Source organism: Lucilia sericata, unplaced genomic scaffold (assembly GCF_015586225.1).
Source record: "Lucilia sericata isolate MDLA Ls3-8-SP2 unplaced genomic scaffold, ASM1558622v1 Contig000740F_arrow, whole genome shotgun sequence".
NCBI lineage: Eukaryota > Metazoa > Arthropoda > Insecta > Diptera > Calliphoridae > Lucilia > Lucilia sericata.
In genome coordinates, this window is record NW_023994738.1 from 31,686 (window position 1) to 58,244 (window position 26,559).

Sequence of the window (26,559 nt, forward strand, 5' to 3'; positions counted from 1 at the left end):
AAATTACATGATGATAAATGTCAAAGAAAAGTGATAAAGAAAGACATATGTTTTACAGTATAACAATTTTGAATGACAATTAAATAAATATTTGTTTAAGTAAATGTAAATATTTCAATAGTATCCAATTCAAAATTAATTATTATTTTTGAAATAAAATCAAAGAAAGGATAGATTTCATGTTAAGTCAAATATTGGTAAATTCTTATAGGTATACTAACTAAAATATCTAAAACTACTAAAATATCTAAAAACTGTTATTTTAATCTATAGGAGTAAGAAAAATATAAAATTGTATTAAACAATACAGCAATATTAAAAAATTAACAAAAAACCCAAAGTACATAATTGATTTATACATATGATTTTTTAAAGTTTTTTTATTGATTTGCAAGCTAATTTCGCTTATTAGTTCTGCACCTGAAAAGGAACTTTGTCTTTGTTAAGTCTAATTTTGTTCCATCTGATCTAAAATTAATTAGTAAAAAGTTTTAACCCAATCGGATAATGATAATTTGTGGAAGAATTCGATTATCATAGAATTGGGTAAAATTTATCACCTTTTTTCCTTTTAACAAAAATTATTTGTACTGATTTTTCTCGTGTTTTACATTTGTTACTTTCTATATGTCATCTAAATTTCATTAAATTCGATTCAGCTGTTTCGAAGAAATTGCATCACTAAAAGTACAAAAAAATATTTCCTGTGCATTTGTATTTGCACCAAATATTAATATTTGTGAATTTAAAGTATAACTTTCCACAAATATACACATACATTTTCCTTAATTTTAATATTGGTATACTTTAAATATTACTGAGTTATAACAATATATACAAAAGGTACCAAAAAGGTTGACTTTAAAAAATTACTTCACAATGTGATTTGTGATATTCTTAAGCTAAATGTCAAATTTCATTGACTTTGAACAATTCAAAAAGGTCTGAAAATATTACCACAATAACTTATAATTACCCGCTTTTTTATGGAGTCTATTAAAATATTAATAATTATATTTTTGTATCTATCGAAAATTTTATACAACAAACACGGCATTCCCATTAAATAAAAAATATTTTCTCTTAGAATTTAGTGCCTAAAATACTAATTATGCCCGTTTTCCCCACTTTAGGACCCCTTCTGGTCCTACTTTCGGTGCTACTAAAATTAATATAGCCTATTGATGCTTTCAGACATATTTCTATCTAAGTTCTAGATTTCAACAAACAAATAAATATAATCTTACATAGAAATTTATAATTTATAATATATATTAGGATTAACTAATTAGATTATTAATTGGCATTTAATTAATGCCTAACCTTATACATAATATATTTTTTAGTATCCTGAGCCAATTTCAAAATTAGAGTATATACCTGGCTTTGCCGTTCGTGGTCTTCATTATGACATTGAAAAAGGTCTGCTCCTTAAATTGGATTCATTTCTTCAAATACAGTTGGGTTCGGTATATAGAGGAAGGACAAAGGTTCCCGATCAAGAAGTACTGAAATTGTACAAAAATCGCATTCTACCAATTGCATACGTCGAAGGAACTTCAAAAAATTATCAGGTAAATTGTGTAACAAAAGTAATATATTTAAAAATATTTAATTTAATTTGTTTAATTTGAGTTAAGCCAAATGTTAAATCGAAGATGGTGCAGTTGGCAGATTTGTTCTCGGTGCCTGAAATGTGTCTTTTGTGCAATGTTGCTGAATATTTTGAGAAAAATCACATTGATTACCATCCAGAAATATTATTTCACGATATAAAGTCTGCCGTACAAGCTTGCCATCCAATAATGCATCAAATTGTTATGAAAAATGCTGAGGAGTACATTGAAAAAAACGAAAATTTACCAAAATATTTTGAAAAGTTACAAAAGGCGGATAAAAAGTTGTTTTTAGTAACCAATAGTCCATATTCTTTTGTGTAAGTAAAGTCTTAAAAATTGCGTTTTTAACAAATTGTCAAAATAAATTAATAAATATGCAGTTTTATGCAATAAATATTTAGTTATAACTATTGAAATTTTATTTTCATAATACTATATTTTACCAGAAATCGTGGCATGACCTTATTGGCTGGCAAAGACTGGCGTGAATATTTTGATGTGATAATTGTACAAGCTCGGAAACCAAAATTTTTCACCGATGAATCTCGTCCTATTCGTTTGTATGAAGAAAGCAATGACAGCCATGTATGGGATAGGGTATCAAAGCTGGAAAAAGGACAAATTTACTATGAGGTCAGATTCAAAGATATGTTTAAAGTGCATATAATCAATTTACATATATTTTTAGGGCACTGTAAAACAATTGCAAGATTTAACGGGTTGGCACGGTCATAGTGTCTTGTATTTTGGTGATCATCCTTATAGTGATTTGGCTGATGTTACGTTAGAACACGGCTGGCGAACGGGTGCAATTATAAGCGAATTATCGGTGAGTGTCACTTTGTTAGTTTTCAATGCTTAAATCTGGAGGTCCACACTACGCGTTTTCGCGTCAAAGCATTGCGTGCTTTTCTTACCTACTTCGCATTCTACGCTTCATACAAGTTACATACGACGCTTTTTAAGCATCAATTTTTTGTTTTATTTAAAAATAATCGCGATTTTCTACAGCTGTTGTTTATTTTTTCACCGAGTTTAATACTCGTTTCAATTTATTAAAATTTATAAATACACATTAAAAAAAGAATATAAATTGTCAAAATCAGCTGACATATTCATGTGCCGCTTATAAAAGTAGAAAGTAGATCTACTTTAAGCATTATATGCGTCAAGGCATTCTACGCTTTTGTACTTGTAACTTGCAGCATATAAATACATTGATTCTACTTTTTTGAATGCTTAAATGATATTGTTAAGTAATATGTAAATTTGGCCTGCCTATTTCAGTCGTTACACAGTGGGTTTGATGGCACCTAAAGTGGCGATTAAATCTGGGGAGCCGTAATTTTAATATGCTTTAATATTATTTTAAAAAATCAGTAAAAATACATTAAAAGACATTTTTTGACAAAAAAATGTATAGTAATTTTAATACCCTTCACTTCAAATCAGTAAAAAACGAGAAAAGCAAATATCCGAGACAACCACTGAAAGTCTCAACAAATAACGAGAATATTTTGCATGTAGAAGAAGAAGCATAAATTTAATTTTTATTTAGATTTTGCGACGGCAACATAATTTTTTTTACCGCATAGTGATAAAAAAATGTATGAAAAAATTTTATGCGTTATGTGTCTACACTGTTACACATACAATGTTTACCATTGTTATAAATGCAATTTTTGTTATAAAAAAGAATTATTTATTTTTTGAAATTATTTTTTTATTAATGAAAAATTGTTTTATTAAAAAACTAGATATTTTTCTTTATATATTTCAAGTAAAATTTGGTACTGTGCCTGTAAATAAAATCGAATATGATTTGTTTTCATCCATATTTCATTTACCTTGCGGCAAAAACTAAATAAAAATGAATTTATGCTTCTTCTTCTGCTTGAATTTCAGTTGAAAATCAAAAGTGTTTTGATTTTCATCAAACAGTGGGTGTGAGTTTTTTTTTCACTAACACAATCAAAAAAATTCCTGTGTGTGTAAATTTGTTTGATCATTGCCATCACCCTTAATATATGTAATAAATGTTAAACATATAACAAAACAAGTAGCATCATAAATGATTTAAATGATTTACTTTTCAATTTATTCGTTATTTGTTTTTTATATATACATTTTTATTTTCTTAATAACTATATTTAAAATAAGCTTGTTTAACCTACGGATATAAGGCAAAATTTAGGTAATATTGTAAGTGATAATAGTTTTCTCCATACCATTTGAATCAATACAAACAGAACCTTAACTTTGGACATTTAAATTGCACAAGCTTTAATTTAATTCTTCTAAGTTTAGTGAAATAAAGAAAATATTAGATGGTGAATTTTTAAATGTAGTCGGTTTCACTGAGACATGGTTGAAGGAGGAAATATCCTCTAATGCAATAAATATTCCTGGATATGTGTCACAGAAATGACAGGCAAAGTGGTAGAGGTGGTGGTGTTATTCTCTATGTTTCTAAATTTATTGAACATAGAGTTGTATTTGTTGGTAATGGTTATGGAATTGCAGAATGCTTGTTTATTGAACTTAATGTTAGGAATATTAAAGTTTTGGTGGGTGTTGTTTATCTTCCTCGCGAGGACTTTTTGCATTTAGAAGGACAGATATCAGAGCTACTTGTAAGATATTCGAATATTGTGATAATGGGTGATTTCAATAATAACTTTTTTGAACATATCACTAGTATTAGAGTGAGAGATATTTGCAGTAGACTTAATCTTTTTCTCATTCATAATTCTATACCTACACATTTTTTTCATATTTCCAGTTCATTGCTGGATTATTTTTTAGTATCTTCCACTGAATTAGTTAAAACTTCTGGTCAGTTCCAGTGTCCTGGTATTACTAGACATTCTTTTATTTTTATCTCTGTTACAATTTTAGAGCCTTCTGCTAAAAAATTTTATGAATACTATGATTATAATGCAGTTGATATTGGGTTGTTGCAGTCTACAGTGCTTGAATGCAATCTTGATGATATGTTCTTGACAGACAATGTGGATAATCAGTTAGAAATTTTAAATAGAAGTTTGCAGTTTTTACATACCTTAGTTCCAATGCGAAAACGTTTTACTAGCAACTGTAATGAATAAACAGTGGCAGTGTTTTAAATTTTTCTGACTATCGAAGCAATGGTTTTTCCTTCCATAATATTGATGTTTCTGAAATGTTTACAGTTTTTAATTTGATTACGTCTAGGGCTGTTGGTTGTGATGGGTTTACGCTGAAGTTTATAGGACTCTTGATGCCATTTATTGGTAATTATGTCCTGCATTTGGTTAATACTATATTGACTACTTCGTATTTCCCATTATTGTGGAAAATCGCAAAGATTTTTCCCATTAGGAAGAATGCTGTTGTGGCAGGTGTTGATGAATTTAGACCAATATCTATATTGCCAATTTTGTCTAAAATGGTTGAACATATTATGAAGATTCAGCTTTTGACTCATGTCGATAATATTAGAATTCTTCATGATTGTCAATCTGGTTTTATATGTAATAGGAGTACTACATCATTACTGATAGGCCTTACTGACAGCATCAGGAACAGCATTTCTAGCAAAGGTGTTTGCATTTTGCTGTCCTTGGATTTTTTTTTATTTTTTTTTTATTTTATTTATTCATAGTAATATAGAAAGCCACTCTTGAATATATAATATATATTACAAAGCAGTAATCCTGAATTTAATTACAATAAAAATAAAGATGTTTACAATTCTAAATAGTAGTGTTAATTAAAAAATTAACAAAAAGTTTTTATAAAAATTAATTAGAAAAAAACAATTTTGCTAGCGGTTCCCAAACCATCAAGGTAATGATTAACAAAAAAAATTATAACTTGAATCTTGTCCCAACAGTGATTCAAATGTCAACAATAAACTACTCGATAGGTAGTCCTTAGGTATGATATATAATTTTCATGTATATATTAGGGTGATCGATTATTCGACATTTTCCCAAAACCGGTTTTCGAATAGTTCGAATAGTTGACATTTAAAAAAAACCGGTTGATATTTTTCAAATTCAGAAAAAACCGGTTAACCGGTTTTTCATTACAATTAAAAAAAATATATTTTAATTTGAAAAACTTAATGTTTATGTTTAAATTTGATTAATAAAACATGGCCCGAAATGATTTTTAACAGTTTAAAAGATTATAACTTTAGATCTAGTCGTCTGATTTACATTATTTCTTCAATATATAAAAAAATTAGGAAAAAAGTGGGACACTTCTGTTAAACATGTAATCCTAGCTTATTTTAAAAGCCCTGTTTAGGAAATTTGCATAGGCATTCCAACACTTCCATAAAATTTCAGCCGTAAATTAATTATTGTAATTGGAATATAATGTTAAGATTGCTAAATTTTATCAAACAGTTATCCATTTTACAAATAATTTTAATTAATTAGGAAAATCAAAAAAGTTTAACCAAAAGAGCTGTAGAAAAATATACTCTAGTTCCTCGACTCGAATATTTTTAAAATTTAGACGGGCTGTATTATTATTTACTTAAAAATTTCATTTAAATAATCTTTGAATACAAAGCAAATAAAAGTATTCGAAACCGGGTTTTAAAAAGTGAAAAAACCGGGTTATTCGATATTCGAAAAATCAACATTAAGAAAAAACCGACACTGGTAAAGCAGAAAAAACCGGTTTTAAAACCGGTTTTAAAACCGGTTGAAAAATCGAGTCGATCACCCTAGTATATATTGAGAATTGGAATTAAGATAAATTATCTAAGGCTTTTGATAGAGTTAATCATTCACTTTTAGTTGATAAATTGCATTTCCATTATAGATTCTCCCGCTCAGCCTGTAAGTTGGTGTATTCTTATTTATCTGATAGAAGTCAATATGTTGTTTGCAGTGGTCGTGCTTCTAGAGTGCTTCCAGTTCATAGTGGGGTTCTTCAGGGATCTGTTCATGGGCCTCTTCTTTTTATAATGTTTATGAATGATCTATTCAGTACTATATCGAACAATATGTGTCTTCCATTTTCTTTTGCTGATGTGCAGTTGTTGTTTAAAGGCAGTGCTGAATTTCCTAATGTGTTACAGAATATGATAAATTATAATGTTGATTTGTTGCTTAACTGGATTTCTAATAATGACCTTATTATTAATACTGGTAAGACTAAGGCCTTGCTGTTTGGTAATTGTGGTGGTAATAACTTCTCAGTAACTTTGGGCAGTGATTCGATTGAGTTTGTAGATAGGATAAGGTATCTTGGTGTCATTCTGGATACAAACTTGAGTTTTGAAGGCCATATTAACTCAGTGGTATCCAGAGTTAATTTTGCTTTGCGTAAATTATACAATTTAGATTTGATGCTTCCTTTTTATATTAAGGAGAGGGTTGTCCATGGACTTATTATGCCTATTTTTTTATATGCCTTGGAAGTGTATAGTGGTACCTTGGGATATGTTGTAAAGAAGTTGAGATTGGCTTTTAATAGAGTGATACGATTCCTGTACTCTCTTAGAATACGGCAACATATTTCATCTTATGTTGTAAAATTTCTGGGACTTTCTTTTGAAGATTTTATAAAGTTTCGAAATTTGATACATTTTTATAAGTCTTATAAGTTGCAAACTCCAAAATATTTAGTTAACTTATTTGAATATTGTAGATCTAATAGAAATAGACAATTAAAAATTCCACCATTAACTGCCATATTAGAAAGATCATTTCAGGTTAGAGTGGCACGTTCTTATAATAAATTACCAAATTCTTTGAAAATATTTAATGTTTCTTTCGATACATACAAAAAAAAGGCTCTTCCGAGAATTATCCCAGAATAATTCTGTCCAATAGATGTAGTAGTGAAGTAGTATGTGTTTTACTTAGTAATGCTTGTATATTTAACTGGTAATGAAATAATATGAAAAAAAATAGTTGACATTTGAGGCAAATTTAGTTACACTTAGTTATGTTCTGTTTTTATTGGGAAGTTATGTTTTGTTTGTGCATACTAAGTGTAGGAAATGACTCATCCATTTGTTATAAGGTCATACATTGTCGTGTAGGTGTTTAGTGGTGGTATTTTGTATGTGCATTTGGCTTTGAATAATCTTCCCCATCTTTCATGATGGAATAGTATTCTTGGTTCTATAACTCTATTTTTTTCTTATTTTTTTATAATTTTCTGTTATTTTGTGATTTTAGCTGTTTCTCTATAACCGAAATTCACCTGTAGTTGATTACAAGGCTTACATGGACGGACAGACGGACGGACGGCTCGGGACATCAGCACAAACCAAATATACCCTCCCCACTAAAGTGGTGTAGGGTATAACTACGGTGAAGGTATATACGATTTTTATTTTATACTAGCTAAAACCCGGCGTGCTTTTCTACCCCTGTCGATATAAAATAAAAAATATACAAAATATATTGAAATACATTTTTTGTTTAGAAAAATTTTATTAATGTTTGTTTGTCACTATCCAAATTTTGTATGGGAGGTATAAGAAAATGTGGACCGATTCCGCCGATTTTTAACAGGAATCAAGCTTTCATATGGAAACAATTGTGTGCTGATTTTTATGAAATTATATCGCATAGTTTTTGTGAAAATTGTATTAGAATGTGTTAAAAAAACTTAATTTTTTTGGAGTTTTTTAAATTTTGATTCCTAACTCTTTCCGATGTAAACCGACTTTGCTTATTTTCAGTACCAAACTGCCTAAGACGATAGTGAATCTTTTTGGCCGAATTTCATTAATTTATTTAGCATCGTTTTTACGTGAGCGTGTTTTACGCAGACAGACAGACGGACGGACATATCTAAATCGACTCAGAATTTGATAAGGACCGTGAATATATATTCTTTGTTGGGTCTCAGATGAATATTTCTTGGTGTTACGCACGGAATGACAAACTTTTGCAGTGGGCGACAAAACATTGGTAACTTTTTCTAAATTTTCACAAAGGGACTCAAAACCGGAAACTTTATTAAAAAATTTTAATTTTTTTAATTATTTATTTTGTATATATCCTTATTTAATTAAATGAATAAAAATCTAAAGCTAATTATGTTTTCTATATAATACTTGGGAAATGTATATGTGCTTATATCGACTACTTTTCGAATTATGCACACTTTTACAAAAAAGTCATGTTTCAAAACCCTTTTTTTAGCTTTCGGCACTCAATGGGTTAATAATTGCACATCATCTGAAAGGCCTTTCCACGACCTTTCATATCATGTTATTTTTTACAATCGTGCAAGCCATTTACGAGATTTTTAACTTTATATATACAGTTTTTGAACGTCTATAACTCCATAACTATAATAGAGCAAACCAAAAAAATAAGGCCTGTCCACGAAAAAATTTAACCTTACATTTTATCTTATAAAATTAAAATCTATGCCTAATTTTAAAAAAAAATCATATTCTATTCAAGGTCAATATGTTTACATTAATTACAATCTAAAATGTAGATTGTTCCGATTTACTTTCGTAAAATTTTCGCACTTTACTCGAAACTCCCTTCATAAGCGTTTGTACAGTGTTTTTGACAACCACTTTGTATGCTCTTTGCCACTTATTGCGAAAGTCTTGCTCATTTCGTGCGACCTTCTTAGTCTTCTTCAATGCTCTTTTCATCAGCGCCCAATATCTCTCAATTGGGCGGAGCTCCAGGCAATTTGGTGGACACTCAATTGTGTCTTCTGCATAATGACTTGTTGCTAAATCTGGCCAAAATAGCATAGATCCACTATGTCGTTGTATAAACCTCTTTAACGATCCTTCGAGACACTTTTCGATATAAATTTTCGAGTTTATTGAACCTTGTACGACCACCTCCTTGCTCCGTAAACCACAGCTACAAATTGCTTGCCAAATCATATACTTTTCCAACCTTTCTTGGGTGAATTGTGAGTAAGCCCCTCCTCTTTTACGGGCAGTATAAAATTCCAGACCAGGTAATTGTTTAAAATCAGCCTTGCAATAAGTTTCATCATCCCTAACTACACAATCAAATTTTGTAATATACTGTTCATACAATTTTCTGGCACGCCTTTTCGCTAATGTAAGTTTTTCGGATGATCGGTCTGGCACTTTAATTACTTTAAATGACTGATTCATCATCGCACAGCCTAAATGGTTGAAGCTAAAGAGCTGTTTAGGGGGTAAAAAAGGGTAAAAACTGGTAAATTCGGTAGTCTCATATCTCCTAAACTAGAAAAGATACAAAAACAGTTTAAAGCTTTATCGTCGTTCATTTAAAAAATAAGCGTGTCTGGTACTTTTTTCAAAATCGGCCCTATAAGGAATAAACGGTAAAAACTGTATTTTGGTACTTTTTTTTGCACCTAATGTATACTTTAAACCAGTGAACATTAAAAAATATTTTTGGCTTCTTCATAACTTAACGAAGAAATAAAAATATTGTTGCGAAATAAATTTATTTCATAAAGTTTATAATACATTGTAAAAAAAAAAGAAAAAAAGTAATAATTGAAGCAAGCGTTTATATCATAGAAAGGAAAGAAATAATGTATTATCTAAATAAGACACAAAATTGCACTCATGATCTGTTCATTTCAAACTTTTAAAATTGTAACGATTGCTGAATTGTTTCATTACCAGAAGCAATAAAACAGAAAGCCCAGCTCTGCCAATTACTTACCTCCGAACGCACTCTAACTTTTGACATTTAACATAACGAACAAACGAGTTGACTACTCGTTGCTGCAAAACTTCCTTTTTTGCAAGCACGTGAGACAGTAAAGTCGCCCACAAAAAGTTAAAAGTTTGCACATATTCTTTCAAAAATAGTAAATTCTTTCAAATTTTCTGGCAAGCAATCTACCGCCCAGAAACCTCTTTTGGTAATTGTAGCCGAAAAGTAAGAAGACCTTGGTGGACAATTAAAGTTCAACGTAAAGCATATGAGACGACTCCACTGGGCTGTGTCTCGCGAAAAATCGTGGCCTGCGTAGTGGATCCTCTTTGGTAATTTGCCTGTTACGCAAGCAAACACACGTGCGCCCTTACAATTTGCACCTTCAAACCATTTTCTTTTAACCTACACGCACACGAGCATCTCCAACTAAAAATTTCCGGGTTGCATCATATAAACGCAATCGTATTCCAAACATTACTTTAAAGATAATAAAAAAAATGTACAGAAACGATGGATTTTATCCCCTCAATATTGGATATGCTTAATATTATGTGATGTATAACCTTAACTACATGGGCAACTACAGCAAATCGATCAAAATAAGCTGGGAAAACATTCGCAACTGTGGACACTATAAGTTTGAAGACAAAAAAAGAATCCTACACCATCAAGAAAGAATAGAATAGATAAACAAAACAGAACCCAGAAGGAAAGAAAAAAAAACAAGAAACTTCTACAAGAACCATAAGAAGAGACAAAGTCTATTTTTGGGTTGATTGTTTATTGAGAGCGCTGCATAAATAAGGAACAACAAAACGATGACGTCATAGGTATAGATATGTACATTGGCTGTGAGCATAATAGTAATGAGTGAGTGAAACCATAAACAAAAAAAAAAGTATTTTATTTACATAGAGAAGTAAATTCTTAACCCTATAAACGGGACTTAACTTTTTTATAAATAATATTGTTTTGAAGATTAAAATCGGAATTGAATCATCTGGCATCTCTGCCCCAAAATAAAAACATCGTGTTAATTTCTTGCTAGAAATAATTTTCTATATTTTTAAAATAAAAAGTTTAAATCAACTTGATTTAGTTTAAATTTCTTGAGGAAGGCTATGTCTGCTCCAAAAAGAAGAAAACATTGGGGGAATAACCCTAAATTCAAGGTGCCAAAAACCTCTGACGGACCCAGCTCTAGTTCAAATAGATTTCAACTACTCTCTGATGAGGAAGAAGAAGCTGTTGTTTTTAAAGAAAAAATGCCGCCTATAATTGTAGATCAAGCACACAGTTTTTCGACTGTTATTGGTTTAATTGGTGAGAAATATACTTTTAAACGTATGACTATTGGAACGAAGATTTTATCGAACTCTATACCGCTCTACAATGATGCTCTGTTCTTAAGGACAGTAAATTTCAGTCTTATACTCATGAGCTAAAGGACGCAAAAAATTTTAAATTAGTGTTATTTGGCCTACCTAAACTGGAACCAAAGATAATCATCGAGGAGTTTCTAATCTCGCATAATATTAAACCTGTGAGCGTAAAGGAATTGGAAACAAAGCGTACCAGTGTAGATGACGCACTTTACATAATCGAGTTTGACCGTCAGCATGTATCTAAGAGGGAGATTATCAAAATAAGATATTTTTGTAATATAGCTGTTTATTGGAGAAAACCCCTCAGGGGCAACAAAGGACCTACTCAATGCTTAAAATGTGCCATGTATGGACATGGTGCTTAAAAATTGTAATTGCGTAGTAGTGTGTTCAGCCTGCGCTGGTAACCATGAATATGCATCCTGCCCACTTAACAAAGGTAACCATGATGGCAGTATTATTTTTAAGCGTTACAACTGCATAAAAAAGAATTTGAGAAATGTGAATCATAGAGCCGATGACCCAAAGTGTCCCAGCCGACAAGAATATTTAGAAATACGGCAAAGAGTAACTTCTAATACTAGGACTATAAACAAAAGAAGTAATGTTTCGTTTTTTAATGAAGATGACAATGATTTTCCTCAATTGCCAAGGCAAGATCGCCAAAGTAACTCGCGTAACCCTCGCGCTTATGGCAATTTGTATTCAGAGGTAGCTAAGAACAAAAGCTACAACAAAAATAATAGCGATGACATTTCCAACGAACGACTCATGGAAATATTTTTTGATGCTGTCGATGCGTTGCAAAGATGTCAAATAAGTACGACAAGCTTAGAGTTTTAGGTATGATGCTTCAACATGTAACATAAAACATACCTTGTTACCAAAAATCAAAACAAGCACTGCTGAGAACATATCAATTCAAATTAATATTAATAGGCGTCCAGTTACGATTACTTCAGTTTACAACCCAACTCACACAGCAAATTTTAAGAATGACCTGGACAAGCTGACGTCCTTCTCCAACGACTTCTTTATATTTGGAGATCTGAATGCCCAACATACACTCTGGAATTGTGCATCAAGTAATTCTGCTGGAAGAGAGCTCTACAGTCACTGTCTCCAATCCAGTTATTACATTTATTACCCAAACGAGTATACACGCTTTGGTTCAAACAACATCCAAATCCAGCCATCCACGGTGGATATTCTTTTGACAAACTCTAATTAATAATTTAGGTAATTTAGATTTATGTTTCGATAAATTGATTTGTATTGTCAAAGAAGCTTTTTTGAAAATACCAGTTGGTCAAAAACATCCATGGCAAAGGGAAATCTCCGATTTAAGTAAAATGTTAATTGGTCAGAGAAACAAATATAAATGGAAATATCAAAGATGTGGGGATGTTAATATTAGAATACAATTGAAATGTATTATCAATCAATTAACTAAACTAATTGATTTCCACCTCAATAAGGACAGAAATGAATCCTGGTCAAAATTTATTTCAAAATTACCCACAGGTTCCAAAAAATTTTGGAAACTAACTAAAGCCTTTAAGAATAACAAAACGGCATTTACTGAACTCCATGTAAATGGAGATGTCTTAAAATCTGGCGACGAAAAAGCTAATATAATGGCAGACGTATTTGGTATTTCTCATTCCATCACTATAAATCATTCATGATCTCAACCATAAAATTACTGAACGATCTGATATTGAACTTTCCACTTCGGATGAAGTTAAATCGTTTATTTTATTATTGATAAATAATAAATCTCCAGGGCTAGATGGTATTAATAGTATTATACTTAAAAATATGCCAGATTACTTTTTTGAAATCTTAAGTAAACTCTTCAATGCCTGTTTATTAGAAGGATACTTTCCTACGATTTTTAAGAAAGCTAAGATAATTCCTATCCATAAACCGGGAAAAGATCCTAAATTACCATCCAGTTATAGACCAATCAGCATTCTAAGCCTATTGGATAAAGTATTTGAAAAAGTAAGATTTTGCTGATCAGAATAATATTATTAACTCCCGTCAGTTTGGATTTCGCAAGGAGCACTCTACTGTACATCAGCTCAAAAGAGTTGTTAATTTTATTGAAAATAACAAAGCAGATCGGAAGAGTACTGGTGTTATATTTCTTGACATCGAAAAGGCCTTCGACTCGATTTGGCATGATGGCCTTGTTTTTAAACTTAATAGTTTTGAATTTCCCCTGTACTTACAGAAAATTATAAAAAGCTTTTTGCTTTACTCATTATATATCTCTGATATTACTATTCGTAGAAATCATGAAGTAGCTTTTTACGCAGACGATAGCGCTTTTATTTGCTGTGGTAAAGTGTCTAATGCGATAATTAGGAAAATGGAATATGGTCTGAAATTTACTCACAAATATTTTGATAAATGGAAAATACAGATTAATGATGGCAAAACTCAGGCAATTATATTTCCATATAATAAATCGAAGAAACGTATTCCTACTAGAAATCTATATTGTAATGGTGTCTTTATCCCCCTGTTGGATAAGATCAAATATCTAGGAATCATATTAGACAAGAAGTTGTCATTTAAAGATCATGTAAATTACACTTGTGAAAAAGCTATTAAGTGCGGTAGAGCCCTATACCCATTGCTCAAAAGAAGATCGAAACTTAATTTAAAGAATAAAATTCTTATTTTCAAAATGTGTATTAGGCCAATTATGTCATACGGTTGCCAAGTCTGGTATCATAAAGCTGCTAAAACATATACGAAAAAATTGCAGTTTATTCAAAACAAAAACCTGAAAATAATTCATAACCTACACCCCCGATACTCTACTGAGTTATTGCATAGTAATTTTAAACACACAATGTTTAATTCATTTGTAAGGGATCTGACTCTGTCATTTAGGGAAAAATGCAGAACGTCTTCTTTTGAAATAATAAGAAATTTGATAAATAATTACTAAAACTCTTTTGCATTAAAAGAGTTGTAATTAGTAATTATTTTTAAAAATTTCTTATAACATTCAAAGATTGTTAAAGGTTTTTTTATAATACTTTTCCTTAATTACTGTGATATTAGTAGTTTCCTTAATTGATTATTTAGTTGTTAATTGTTGTAATACTTTTAAGTAAAACCTCAAATTATTGTAAATACTTATTTTTATAAAGGATTCAATAAAAGCATTAAAATAAAAAAAAAATCGGAATTGAATAGATGAACGAAAAATTTGTAATTGAAAACAGAATTAAAATAAGAAATATATCTAACCATACTAACAACATTAAATTAAAAAAAATGTGAATTAAAGGAAACATAGAAAAGAAAGGTATTTGAATAAAATGAATATGTATAACTAAAACTAAAATAACAGTGTGTATGGAATAAGATCAAGCCAAGCAGACGGACGAAGATAAGGATTAATGGGACAGATGACATAGATAGGACTTAAAATACATATCAGGTGCTGTAACCAAATTATTTTTTTTAGCTCGTTACCAGTACAGCTAAGGTTGGGTAGGGAAGGGCTATAGCTGTCATAAACACCAGACAGCCCAACGGACTGTATGAAATACATGAGAAAATCAAATAGAATAATTCGGGTACGATTTTTCGTGTCATGCGGGATCATGTTTTACCAGCCACAAGAATCCACACCTCCGACGAGCTAGTTCATGCTTTAAGCAAGCGTGACCGAGTGGCTAGGAGAACATAAAATGTCATCTAGGTCAGTGCGTAACACTGGCGCCCAACGTTTGGCAATGGAATTGCAAAATTACATTGCAAGATAAACATATTGAGAATAAATAGATCTTAATTTTTAGTTTAAACGGATTGATTTTGATTTTCCTGTTATTTCAAACAAGACAAACGTTGGTATTGAAAGGGACGTATTAAAACATAAATGGGTCTTCGGTATCTCTGTTAAAAGGTTAAACAATTATGACAGATAGTGTCGAGGATAAATTTATGCCATTTTAAGACTTTAAGATTATGTCTCGCTGCATATTTAGAGTTATACTTTATATTTTGAGGTGAGTTTTTTGAAAGTGCAACTTTATGATAGCTATCCCACAAATTTATGTATACAGAATATAAATTCGAAGTGGCTATTGTGACAATACGGACTATTTTATTTATGACGGATATATTTTGGCTTGTGATTTTACATACACACTAAATTTTATATGATTTAATACTAAAGCAGAGTAAATTTGTTATATTATATGAATAATAGAAAACAAAAGAAACAAGAATAGTAATATAAATTAATTAAATTTAAGTCAAAAAGTATACACATGAACGTTTTAGTAGATGGTTGGTAGAACTCATAATTTTTTTAATATTGGTGCATTTTCGTTACAATCAACGATTTAAATATTGAATTTATGGTGTTAGGGTTTGATTTTGCCGATCTTAATATTAATTTAAAATGCCTACGAACGGTGATAAGGGTAAAACTCTTAGAAGTGGTAAGACAATTATGGAAGGACAAAGTGATAGCATTGAGGTGGCAAATGCAACGAATTTAGCTATCGAAACAGGTTCAATACAATCTCCAGCAAGTCAAACACACATTGATACGGAAAATATGGCAGTGACTGGGGGGATGCAAGAGCTTATGTCGATTTGAAAGAATGTTCGTGCAATACCAAATGGAGGTGAATAGAGCGACGGCAGAGGCAGTCCACAGCGCAATCAAAGGCCTAAAGAAAGATGTGGAGGAAATTTCTGGAAGACTTTCTAATCTCGAAGTTACCAGTGCGAATAAAACGGCAGAATACGAGTCAGAATTGCAGGGAGAGAATCAACCTCGCCGAAGACTATTCGAAGAAATATTCGATTTTACACCGCCTCGCGTCAATAATTTTGTGTCTGAAGCCTATGACAACAGGCGTAATAAACGTGTTCGCGATTGGGGTTTAAAATATGATGGCGATCAAAAATCTATACCGGTAGAACTATTTCTATTTAGGGTAGAGACATTACAAAAGAAACATAATATATCTAGTGAGGAATTTTACGCGAATTTTCATTTGTTATTAGATGGTCAAGCCCAGGAGTGGCATTGGTTGTACATGGAAGAGAACGCTGAATTAGGTAGTGATAGCTTTTCAAACTTTCGGGTAGCATTTTTAGATCAGTTACGTCAGGCAGACTGTGACGAAGAGATACTAACTGCAATGAATGAACGAAAGCAGGGTTACAACGAATCATTTGATGAATTTTATGCGGCAGTAAAAGGTAAATATAATACGAAGAAATTTGAAACCTCGAATTAAAAATTTAACTTTTGGTTGTAAGATAGATAGATTTGAACAACTTAAGTATGAGTGTAAACGGGCCGAAAAACATTTATCAGAATTTGAGAGTAAATCTGTTCATAGGAAGAGAGTTGACGAACTTGGTTGGGAGGAAGAAGAACCAGATTTTGATCAAGAGTCTAAAGTTTTAGAGGCTTTTGAAAGACGACCTAAAAACTCTAATTTCGTGGAAAATAATCGTATTAGTGGTCAACAATTTTTAGATTTATCATCTAGGGAAGAGAAGCAGTTGAAATGTCCGTGTGATTCTCCATTCCATAGGCTATCGTGCTTCAAATGTAATAAACCAAATTTGAAATGTTTTATATGCGAAAAATGCCAATCGGAAAACCGCAAGAGCGACGACCAGGCCGGGATGAGTCGCCAGACAGGACACTCCCGGCCAGGACAGCCAATTAATATCTATATTAACAAATACATCAATACCCTGTCTGGAAATAAATCCCAGAACAAAGTCAGCTTTATCACTAGAGGAGCGGCAAAAACGTTGCGGTGAAGTCAGATCAAGAATATTTGGGGATTTTCAAGCACAAACAACGGGTGGTAGAAAATTTAGAAATATTCAGACAATTAGAATGAAATCAAGGTTTAAAAAACAAGAAAGAAAGGCAATAGAAAATAATAAGGGATTCTGGCGATCGACGTCCATATACAGATGTAACTATTAATGGGTTTGAAATTAGGGGTATGCTCGACAGCGGAGCTAACGTTAGTTGTCTTGGTAAGAATGCTTTGGGGATGGTGGAAAAGCTGACCCATAGTGTCCAGCCAATAGATCAGGATCTTAAAACAGCAGATGGTAAGGTGCAGGCCATGGTAGGAAAGTAGTTGCTGATGTACAATGGACAGGTAAAAGTTTTGCCATGATCTTATATTTAGTCCCAAGCCTCCAACAAGAGCTCTACTTAGGGGTTGATTTTTGGGATAAGTTTGGAATATTTCCGCAAATAGAGGAAATGAGTATGAGTCCTCCTTGTGAAATAGATATGAAACTTAGTGCGGACGAGCAGCAGCGATTAGACGCCGCACAGTGGGGCAGAATGGAAATTTTTTGGAAATAAATCTGGCATTTCTAAACGGCTGATCCGATCGGGATAAAATTTGGCGTGAGCGTAGCCAAGGAGTATCGAGTTTAAGTTTTGAAGATGAACCCTGCAGATGCCCCAGGGACGGCGCTGTGGCGGCTGAAAGTAGGGTACCTACGACATGTAAAATTTTTAAACTCGTGCCATTTTTTGTTTTTCACCCAAATACAAAGATTTTTATATTTTGTGAAAGTGCTCGACGAGATCTTGAAAAAACATGCTTGGACATACTACATATCTCTTATAATATCCGAGTTATAGGCATTTAAAAATTTAGTGATACAAAATTTACCATACCTTGGTCCGCCTTTATTTGAATACCGGGCGTAATTTTGGACCAAATGGACTCAATTTTTTCTTGTTAGTTAGACAACAAAATTTCCAATAATATACAAAAAATTTCAGATCAATATCATTTACTGATCCAAAAATATACGTTTTTTAATTTAAAAATTCAAAAAATTTTAGATTTTTGGCGTTTTTTTGCCAAAAATGTGTCTTAACTCTTTTATTAATAAAATAAAATTTTCTTTAAGAACATATAACAATTTTATAGTTTTCTAAAAGGTATCTTTACGCAGAACGCTTTGGCGTAAAAAACTTGTCCTATTTTTTGAAAATGTTGCCACTGCGTCCTTCCGAATGTGACCTATTTTTTATCAAAACTTCAACTTTGGGCGACATGTTCTAAAATCCCAAAGCTGGGATCAGAAAACTGAAAGCACTTTTGGAAACCCCAATATGTTTTCTATTTACTCCAAAAGTATTTTCCCAGCCCTGAAAGAAATGTGGACCCTATGGGCAAAAAAGTAAAAAATCCCATTTTTGGGATTTTCATTCCTATTTTTGGGAATTGCGGGATGCCCTTTGACCTTTTCAATTTTTTTTTGCATTTTCTTATTTTAAATGACAAATTTAACAAGCGTTGAATTTCATTGAGTTTTGTTCATAAATAAAGATATATTTGTTTAATTTCTAAAACTATGATTTATATCAAAATTTTAATAGGGTCGCAGATAGCTACAACAATTTAGTCCATATTTATCCCTTAATATCATTTTTTAGTTAGATATGGAAATTCTCGACCCTTTACAAAAAATTTCAAGCCAATATCTCAATTACATTCAAAAATATGTTCATTTAAACCTGTGTCCTTTAATTTCATCTTTTTCATATTTTAGTATTAAGTATGACAGAACATATTTAAATCTTATATTTACCTATTTTCTATTTGTTTGCTTATCCTTATAATTGAAAGGTCCTATTATGCTTAAATTTTCAAAAATTTATAACTATTTTTTACCTAAATTTTTTCGACAGATCATTTCGTTCTGTTTCGTTTATGATCATGTAGGTAAAAATATACAGCTAATGATAATTTCGATTCATTCACTAATAAGAAATATCAATGACTGAATTACAGGTTATAGTAATATAGTCCTAAATGTTAATAGGTAGACAATTCGTAATTTTTTACTTTGGAATACCTGTATCGGAAATGACAAGAATTGGTATATAAGTAAACTTCTTAGATTTTAAGTACCATATTTAATAAATCTACAATGAAGATTACATTAAACGAAGAGTTGTGTTCCGTTTTATGGAGTGTATCTTCAAAAGGGCCAGAAAGAATTGAAGATATTTCAAATTATATAAAAACTACATATAGTAGAAAAGTAGACAAAACAGGCATATCAAAAATTGAAAACTTTTTGATGTAAAAAGTAAGTTTGTGGATGGAAATCAAAAGAAATTTCTATTAAAATTTTGTAGTTGGATGGAAACTACTACGGAAATCTCAACTTTCAACACATCAACAGGAGCGCCTTGCAAGTCATACGAAGACTTATGTTCAAGGTCAAAAAAAGAGGGTCACACAAAAACTTTTTTCAATCTCAAATGAGGAAATTGCTGATACATTTAACGAAATGCTGAAAAAGGAAAACCAACCTATGGATGTCGTACATATTGCAACTATTCTTCCTAATGCATCACCAAAACGACTTAAGCGAATTGTGGAAAGTATACCAACTCCAACATCACAATCAAATTTTACTGAAGAGGAAGCAATAGCGCTTATGTTGAAACAGGGTCTCAGTCGAAATAAGTACCAAATATTAAGGAAAGCTCTGCATGAAAAAGGACACAATATATTACCATCATACAAGGCGATCCAGGAAAAAAAACAAACTATCCTACCATCACCTATTGCTGTTAATGATGTGGAAGCTTGTCATCTTTGCTCGAAAACACAGCATCAAGAATTGTGTCAGACTTTTCAGAAGACCAACTAAGGAAAATTCATAACTGTGATGTTGTCTTAATATGTAAGTGGGGATGTGACGGTTTATCAGCACTTCCAGAATACAAACAAGCTTGTGGAAGTCGGACATTAGCAGACTACAAAAGTGTATTTATGTCATCATTAGTGCCATTACGAATTCGTTCATATTCCTTTAATCCATCATCATTTATCAGCACTTCCAGAATACAAACAAGCTTGTGGAAGTCGGACATTAGCAGACTACAAAAGTGTATTTATGTCATCATTAGTGCCATTACGAATTCGTTCATATTCCCTTAATCCATCATCGTCAAGCATCGGAAATTCATTTGAAGATATATATATCAATACAACTCCGGGTTCAAAAAATTTTTGTAGACCCATTGGATTTGAACATATAAAGAGTCAAAGAAAACAACAAAAGATTTAGTGGAATATTTAAAAGATGAAATAAATGCACTGGAGCCCATTTGCATAAAAATAAAGGAATTCTCTATTAACGTATCATATCAGCTAAGCTTAACAATGATTGATGGAAAGGTCAGCAATGCCATAACAGAAACTTCTTCCTTCTGGAGATGCTCAATATGTAATGAGAAAAAGTCGCAATTCTCAAATATAAACAAAAGCAGAAGTATTAATGAAGAAGACCTGTCTTTCGGAATTTCACCACTTCATGCCAGAATACGATTTTTGGATTACTTTTTACACATAGCATACGACCTCAAATATAGAAGTGTGCCAGAGAATCTTACTAAATCAACAAAAAATAATGAAGAATTCAAAGAACTGAGAGCTGCGGAAAAAAGCAGAATCCAAGAAGAATTTAAAGTTCAGATGGGATTAAACATCGTCAAACCACTTTCAAGTTGCGGTAGTACAAATGACGGTAATACGGCGAGAAGGTTTTTTGTGATTTTGAAATTACTTCAAAAATAAGTGGAATCGACAAGGAGTTGCTTCGAAGAGTTAACACTATTTTAATGGCACTGAATAGTAAACATAAAATTAATGGAAATCGATTTGGGGAATATACATCTGAAATTTCTAAATTACTTGTATCTCTGTATCCATGGAGGGAACTAACACCAACAGTACACAAAATATTGTGTCATGGTCAAATAATAATTGAATCGAATATTCTTCCACTTGGAGAGTTAACAGAAGAAGCCCAGGAAGCGAGGAATCGAGATTTTAAGCATGTTCAAGTATTCAGCTCAAGAAAATGCTCCAGGCAATCACAGAATGAAGATATTTTTAATAGTTTACTTCTATCTTCTGATCCTGTTCTTTCAACTATGCGAAAAAGATGGATTTGTTATGAAACTCTATCATCTCAAAACAAGGAAGATTTAAAGGACTTATATTACCTTCTGGGTATGTATACCGATATGACAGATTATTTTATAGAAAATAAGTGGTGTTAGGAATTAACTATATAAGTAGGTTGTAAGAATTAATTGTATTATGTTTAAGATAAACATTTCAAATAAAAAAAGTAAGAAATTATAGTCGGGCGAGGCCGACCATATAATACCCTACACCTGTTACAAAAATAAAATGTGATTAAGTTTTCATAATAAAGCATTTTAGTTGAATTGCACCTTGCCTTGAATTATACTTAAGCCATTTATTGTTGAATAAAATTTTGAACATTTAAGTCAAATTTTGAAGGGGGATTTGTATAAGGGCTATGGTCAACTGAGACCCTATAATTATAAAATTCATGCGAGTCATCAAGGCTAGTATAGGACTTGGTTTTGCAGCTTTTTGTCGAGATACGAGTATATTAAACATAATTATAAACTTAAAATCCCTATTCGTCGTTTTCAGTTGTATGGCGTCTAGGTGAAATAATGGACCGATGTTAACCATTTTCAATAAGCTTCGTCTCCGGTACCATAGAAGATCATCTGACAAATTTCATTGAATTATCTTCAAAAATACGACCTGTAGTTTGATTAAAAGGTTTACAAGCCCTATTCGGGCTTTCAGTTGTATGGGGGCTAGATGAGAAAATGGACCGATGTTAACCATTTTCAATAGGCTTCGTCTCTGGGACAATAGAAGATCATGTGCCAAATTTCATTGAATTATCTGCAAAATTGCGACCTGTAGTTTGATTAAAAGTTTTCAAACCCTATTCGGGGGTTCAGTTGTATGGGGGCTAGATGAGAAAATGGACCGATGTTAACCATTTTCAATAGGCTTCGTCTCTGGGACAATAGAAGATCATGTGCCAAATTTCATTGAATTATCTTCAAAATTGCGACCTGTAGTTTGATTAAAAGTTTACAAGCCCTATTCGGGGGTTCAGTTGTATGGGGGCTAGATGAGAAAATGGACCGATATTAACCATTTTCAATAGGCTTCGTCTCTGGGACAATAGAAGATCATGTGCCAAATTTCATTGAATTATCTTCAAAATTGCGACCTGTAGTTTGATTACAAGGTTTACATGGACGGACAGACGGACGGACGGACGTACAGACGGACGGACATAGCCAAATCGACTCAGAAAATGATTCTAAGCCGATTGGTATACTTTAAGGTGGGTATAGGACCAATATTATTGTGCGTTACAAACATCAGCACAAATCCAATATACCCTCCCCACTGAAGTGGTGTAGGGTATAAAAAGCTATTATACTAACTGATGATATTGTATTAAATTGTGTTTTATATTTCGGTGGGCGGGAAAGGTGGTTTGTGTGGGGTGATTTAGGTGTTGTTGTGCGTGGCTCATAATAAAATTATAACTTTTTATTGTATATACAATGTTATAGTCTTTAATAAAATAATTAACTAAATAACTAAATAAATAATAAATAAATAAATAACTAAATAAATAAAAAAATAAATAACTAAATAATAATTAACTAAATAACTAAATAAAAACTAAATAAAAAAAATTGTATATACAATGTTATAGTCTTTAATAAAATAATTAACTAAATAATTTTAAAAATTGTCCAAATATTTTATTCAACACCAAATGTATGTTCTGTCATACTTAATACTAAAATATGAAAAAGATGAAATTAAAGGACACAGGTTTAAATGAACATATTTTTGAATGTAATTGAGATATTGGCTTGAAATTTTTTGTAAAGGGTCGAGAATTTCCATATCTAACTAAAAAATGATATTAAGGGATAAATATGGACTAAATTGTTGTAGCTATCTGCGACCCTATTAAAATTTTGATATAAATCATAGTTTTAGAAATTAAACAAATATGTAATATATGACAAAATCTTTATTTATGAACAAAACTCAATGAAATTTTCAACGCTTGTTAAATTTGTCATTTAAAATAAGAAAATGCAAAAAAAAATTGAAAAGGTCAAAGGGCATCCCGCAATTCCCAAAAATAGGAATGAAAATCCCAAAAATGGGATTTTTTACATTTTTGCCCATAGGGTCCACATTTCTTTCAGGGCTGGGAAAATACTTTTGGAGTAAATAGAAAACATATTGAGGTTTCCAAAAGTGCTTTCAGTTTTCAAAATTTTCAAAAAATAGGACAAGTTTTTTACGCCAAAGCGTTCTGCGTAAAGATACCTTTTAGAAAACTATAAAATTGTTATATGTTCTTAAAGAAAATTTTATTTTATTAATAAAAGAGTTAAGACACATTTTTGGCAAAAAAACGCCAAAAATCTAAAATTTTTTGAATTTTTAAATTAAAAAACGTATATTTTTGGATCAGTAAATGATATTGATCTGAAATTTTTTGTATATTATTGGAAATTTTGTTGTCTAACTAACAAGAAAAAATTGAGTCCATTTGGTCCAAAATTACGCCCGGTATTCAAAAAAAGGCGGACCAAGGTATGGTAAATTTTGTAACACTAAATTTTTACATGCCTATAACTCGGATATTATAAGAGATAAGTAGTATGTCCAAGCATGTAAAGGGTCGAGAATTTCCATATCTAACTAAAAAATGATATTAAGGGATAAATATGGACTAAATTGTTGTAGCTATCTGCGACCCTATTAAAATTTTGATGTAAATCATAGTTTTAGAAATTAAACAAATATGTAATATATGACAAAATCTTTATTTATGAACAAAACTCAATGAAATTTTCAACGCTTGTTAAATTTGTCATTTAAAATAAGAAAATGCAAAAAAAAAAAAAAAATTGAAAAGGTCAAAGGGCATCCCGCAATTCCCAAAAATAGGAATGAAAATCGCAAAAAGGGGATTTTTTACTTTTTTGCCTATAGGGTCCACATTTCTTTCAGGGCTGGGAAAATACTTTTGGAGTAAATAGAAAACATATTGAGGTTTCCAAAAGTGCTTTCAGTTTTCAACATTTTCAAAAAATAGGACAAGTTTTTTACGCCAAAGCGTTCTGCGTAAAGATACCTTTTAGAAAACTATAAAATTGTTATATGTTCTTAAAGAAAATTTTATTTTATTAATAAAAGAGATTTTTGAATTTTTAAATTAAAAAACGTATATTTTTGGATCAGTAAATGATATTGATCTGAAATTTTTTTTATATTATTGGAAATTTTGTTGTCTAACTAACAAGAAAAAATTGAGTCCATTTGGTCCAAAATTACGCCCGGTATTCAAAAAAAGGCGGACCAAGGTATGGTAAATTTTGTATCACTAAATTTTTAAATGCCTATAACTCGGATATTATAAGAGATAAGTAGTATGTCCAAGCATGTTTTTTCAAGATCTCGTCGAGCGCTTTGTATTTGGGTGAAAAACAAAAAAATGGCACGAGTTTAAACATTTTACATGTCGTAGGTACCCTACTTTGAGCCGCCACAGCGCCGTCCCTGGGGCATCTGCAGGGTTCATCTTCAAAACTTAAACTCGAATACTCCTTGGCTACGCTCACGCCAAATTTTATCCCGATCGGATCAGCCGTTTAGAAATATCAGATTTATTTCCAAAAAATTTTCATTCTGCCCCACTGTGCGCCGTTAAAAACTTGTTTCCATCTTATGCTAAATTGGGCTTAGGTAGAACACACATTATGGAGCACCACATTGAGGTATATGATGAAACGTTACCATGTAAGCAAAGGTATTACCCCATGTCGCCGGTCAAACTGCAGAAAGCATATAACGAATTAGACCGCATGCTGGCACTTGATGTTATCGAGGAAAGCAATAGCGCATGGAGCTCGCCCATAGTGATAGTGGAAAAACCTGGTAAAGTTCGCTTGTGCGTCGATTTGAGAAAAGTCAACAAAAGAACTAAAAAGGATGCTTACCCTTCCCCGCATGTAGAGAGTATATTGAGTCAGCTTCAAAGGATGAAGGATGCCTTCTGGCAGATTCCTCTCCAGAAGGCATCCCGTGAAAAGACAGCGTTCACAGTCCCTGGCCGGCCATTATACCACTTTAAGGTCATGCCTTTCCGCTTGTGTAATGCCAACAAGAGACTGTGTCGTTTGATGGATAGTGTAGTGCCTTCAAAACTTAGGGAACACGTCTTCGTATATGTAGACGATTTGCTTATATGTTCGCCTGACTTTAATACTCACATGCAGCATCTAAGTGAAGTTGCAGAGTGTCTGTCCAGCGCTGGATTGACTATAAACCTTGAGAAGTCAAAATTTTGTCAGAAAAGCGTTCGTTACTTGGGGTTTGTCATAGGACAGGGGGAATTACGTACAGACCCATCGGAAATACAAGCGATGCAGGATTTTCCTATACCCACCACGGCCAAACAACTCCGCAGGTTCCTTGGGATGTGCGGATGGTACAGAACTTTTCTGCCAAATTTTGCGACCATGACCATGACCTATGACAGACTGTCTGAAAAAGGGTAAGCAGTTTAAAATGTCTGATGAGGCCATATATTCATTTGAAAAGTTAAAAGAGGAATTGAGCTCACCAAAAATCTTAATAAATCCTGACTTTAAGAAGCATTTTTACCTTCAATGCGATGCGTCCACAACAGGTATTGGTTGTGTTCTTTTCCAGCTTGACGACCAAGGTAATGATTGTCGCAGAAGTTAAATCCCGCAGAAAAAAATTATACTGTTACGGAATTGGAGTGCCCAGCGGCTGTAGTGAGTGTGCAAAAGTTCCGTGCGTATATCGATGGACTTCCGTTTACTATTATTACTGACCACATGAGTCTCAAATGGCTCATGAGTCAAAAAGAGCTTTCCGGACGCTTAGCGAGGTGGAGCATCAAATTGCAATCATTTGACTTCAATAGAGTTCACAG

At 31.9% G+C, this 26,559-nt stretch overlaps 1 protein-coding gene across 1 annotated transcript in view; it reads left to right on the top strand.

The window, feature by feature from the left end:
* LOC119607741 (5'-nucleotidase domain-containing protein 3) overlaps positions 1-26,559 on the top strand; it is a 101,313-nt gene that overhangs the window by 10,087 nt on the left and 64,667 nt on the right. The window contains exons 3-6 of the mRNA XM_037961828.1: positions 1,347-1,574; positions 1,641-1,936; positions 2,066-2,252; positions 2,308-2,448. Of these exons, the coding sequence (XP_037817756.1) occupies positions 1,347-1,574; positions 1,641-1,936; positions 2,066-2,252; positions 2,308-2,448 (852 nt within the window). The remainder of the gene's footprint in view (positions 1-1,346; positions 1,575-1,640; positions 1,937-2,065; positions 2,253-2,307; positions 2,449-26,559) is intronic.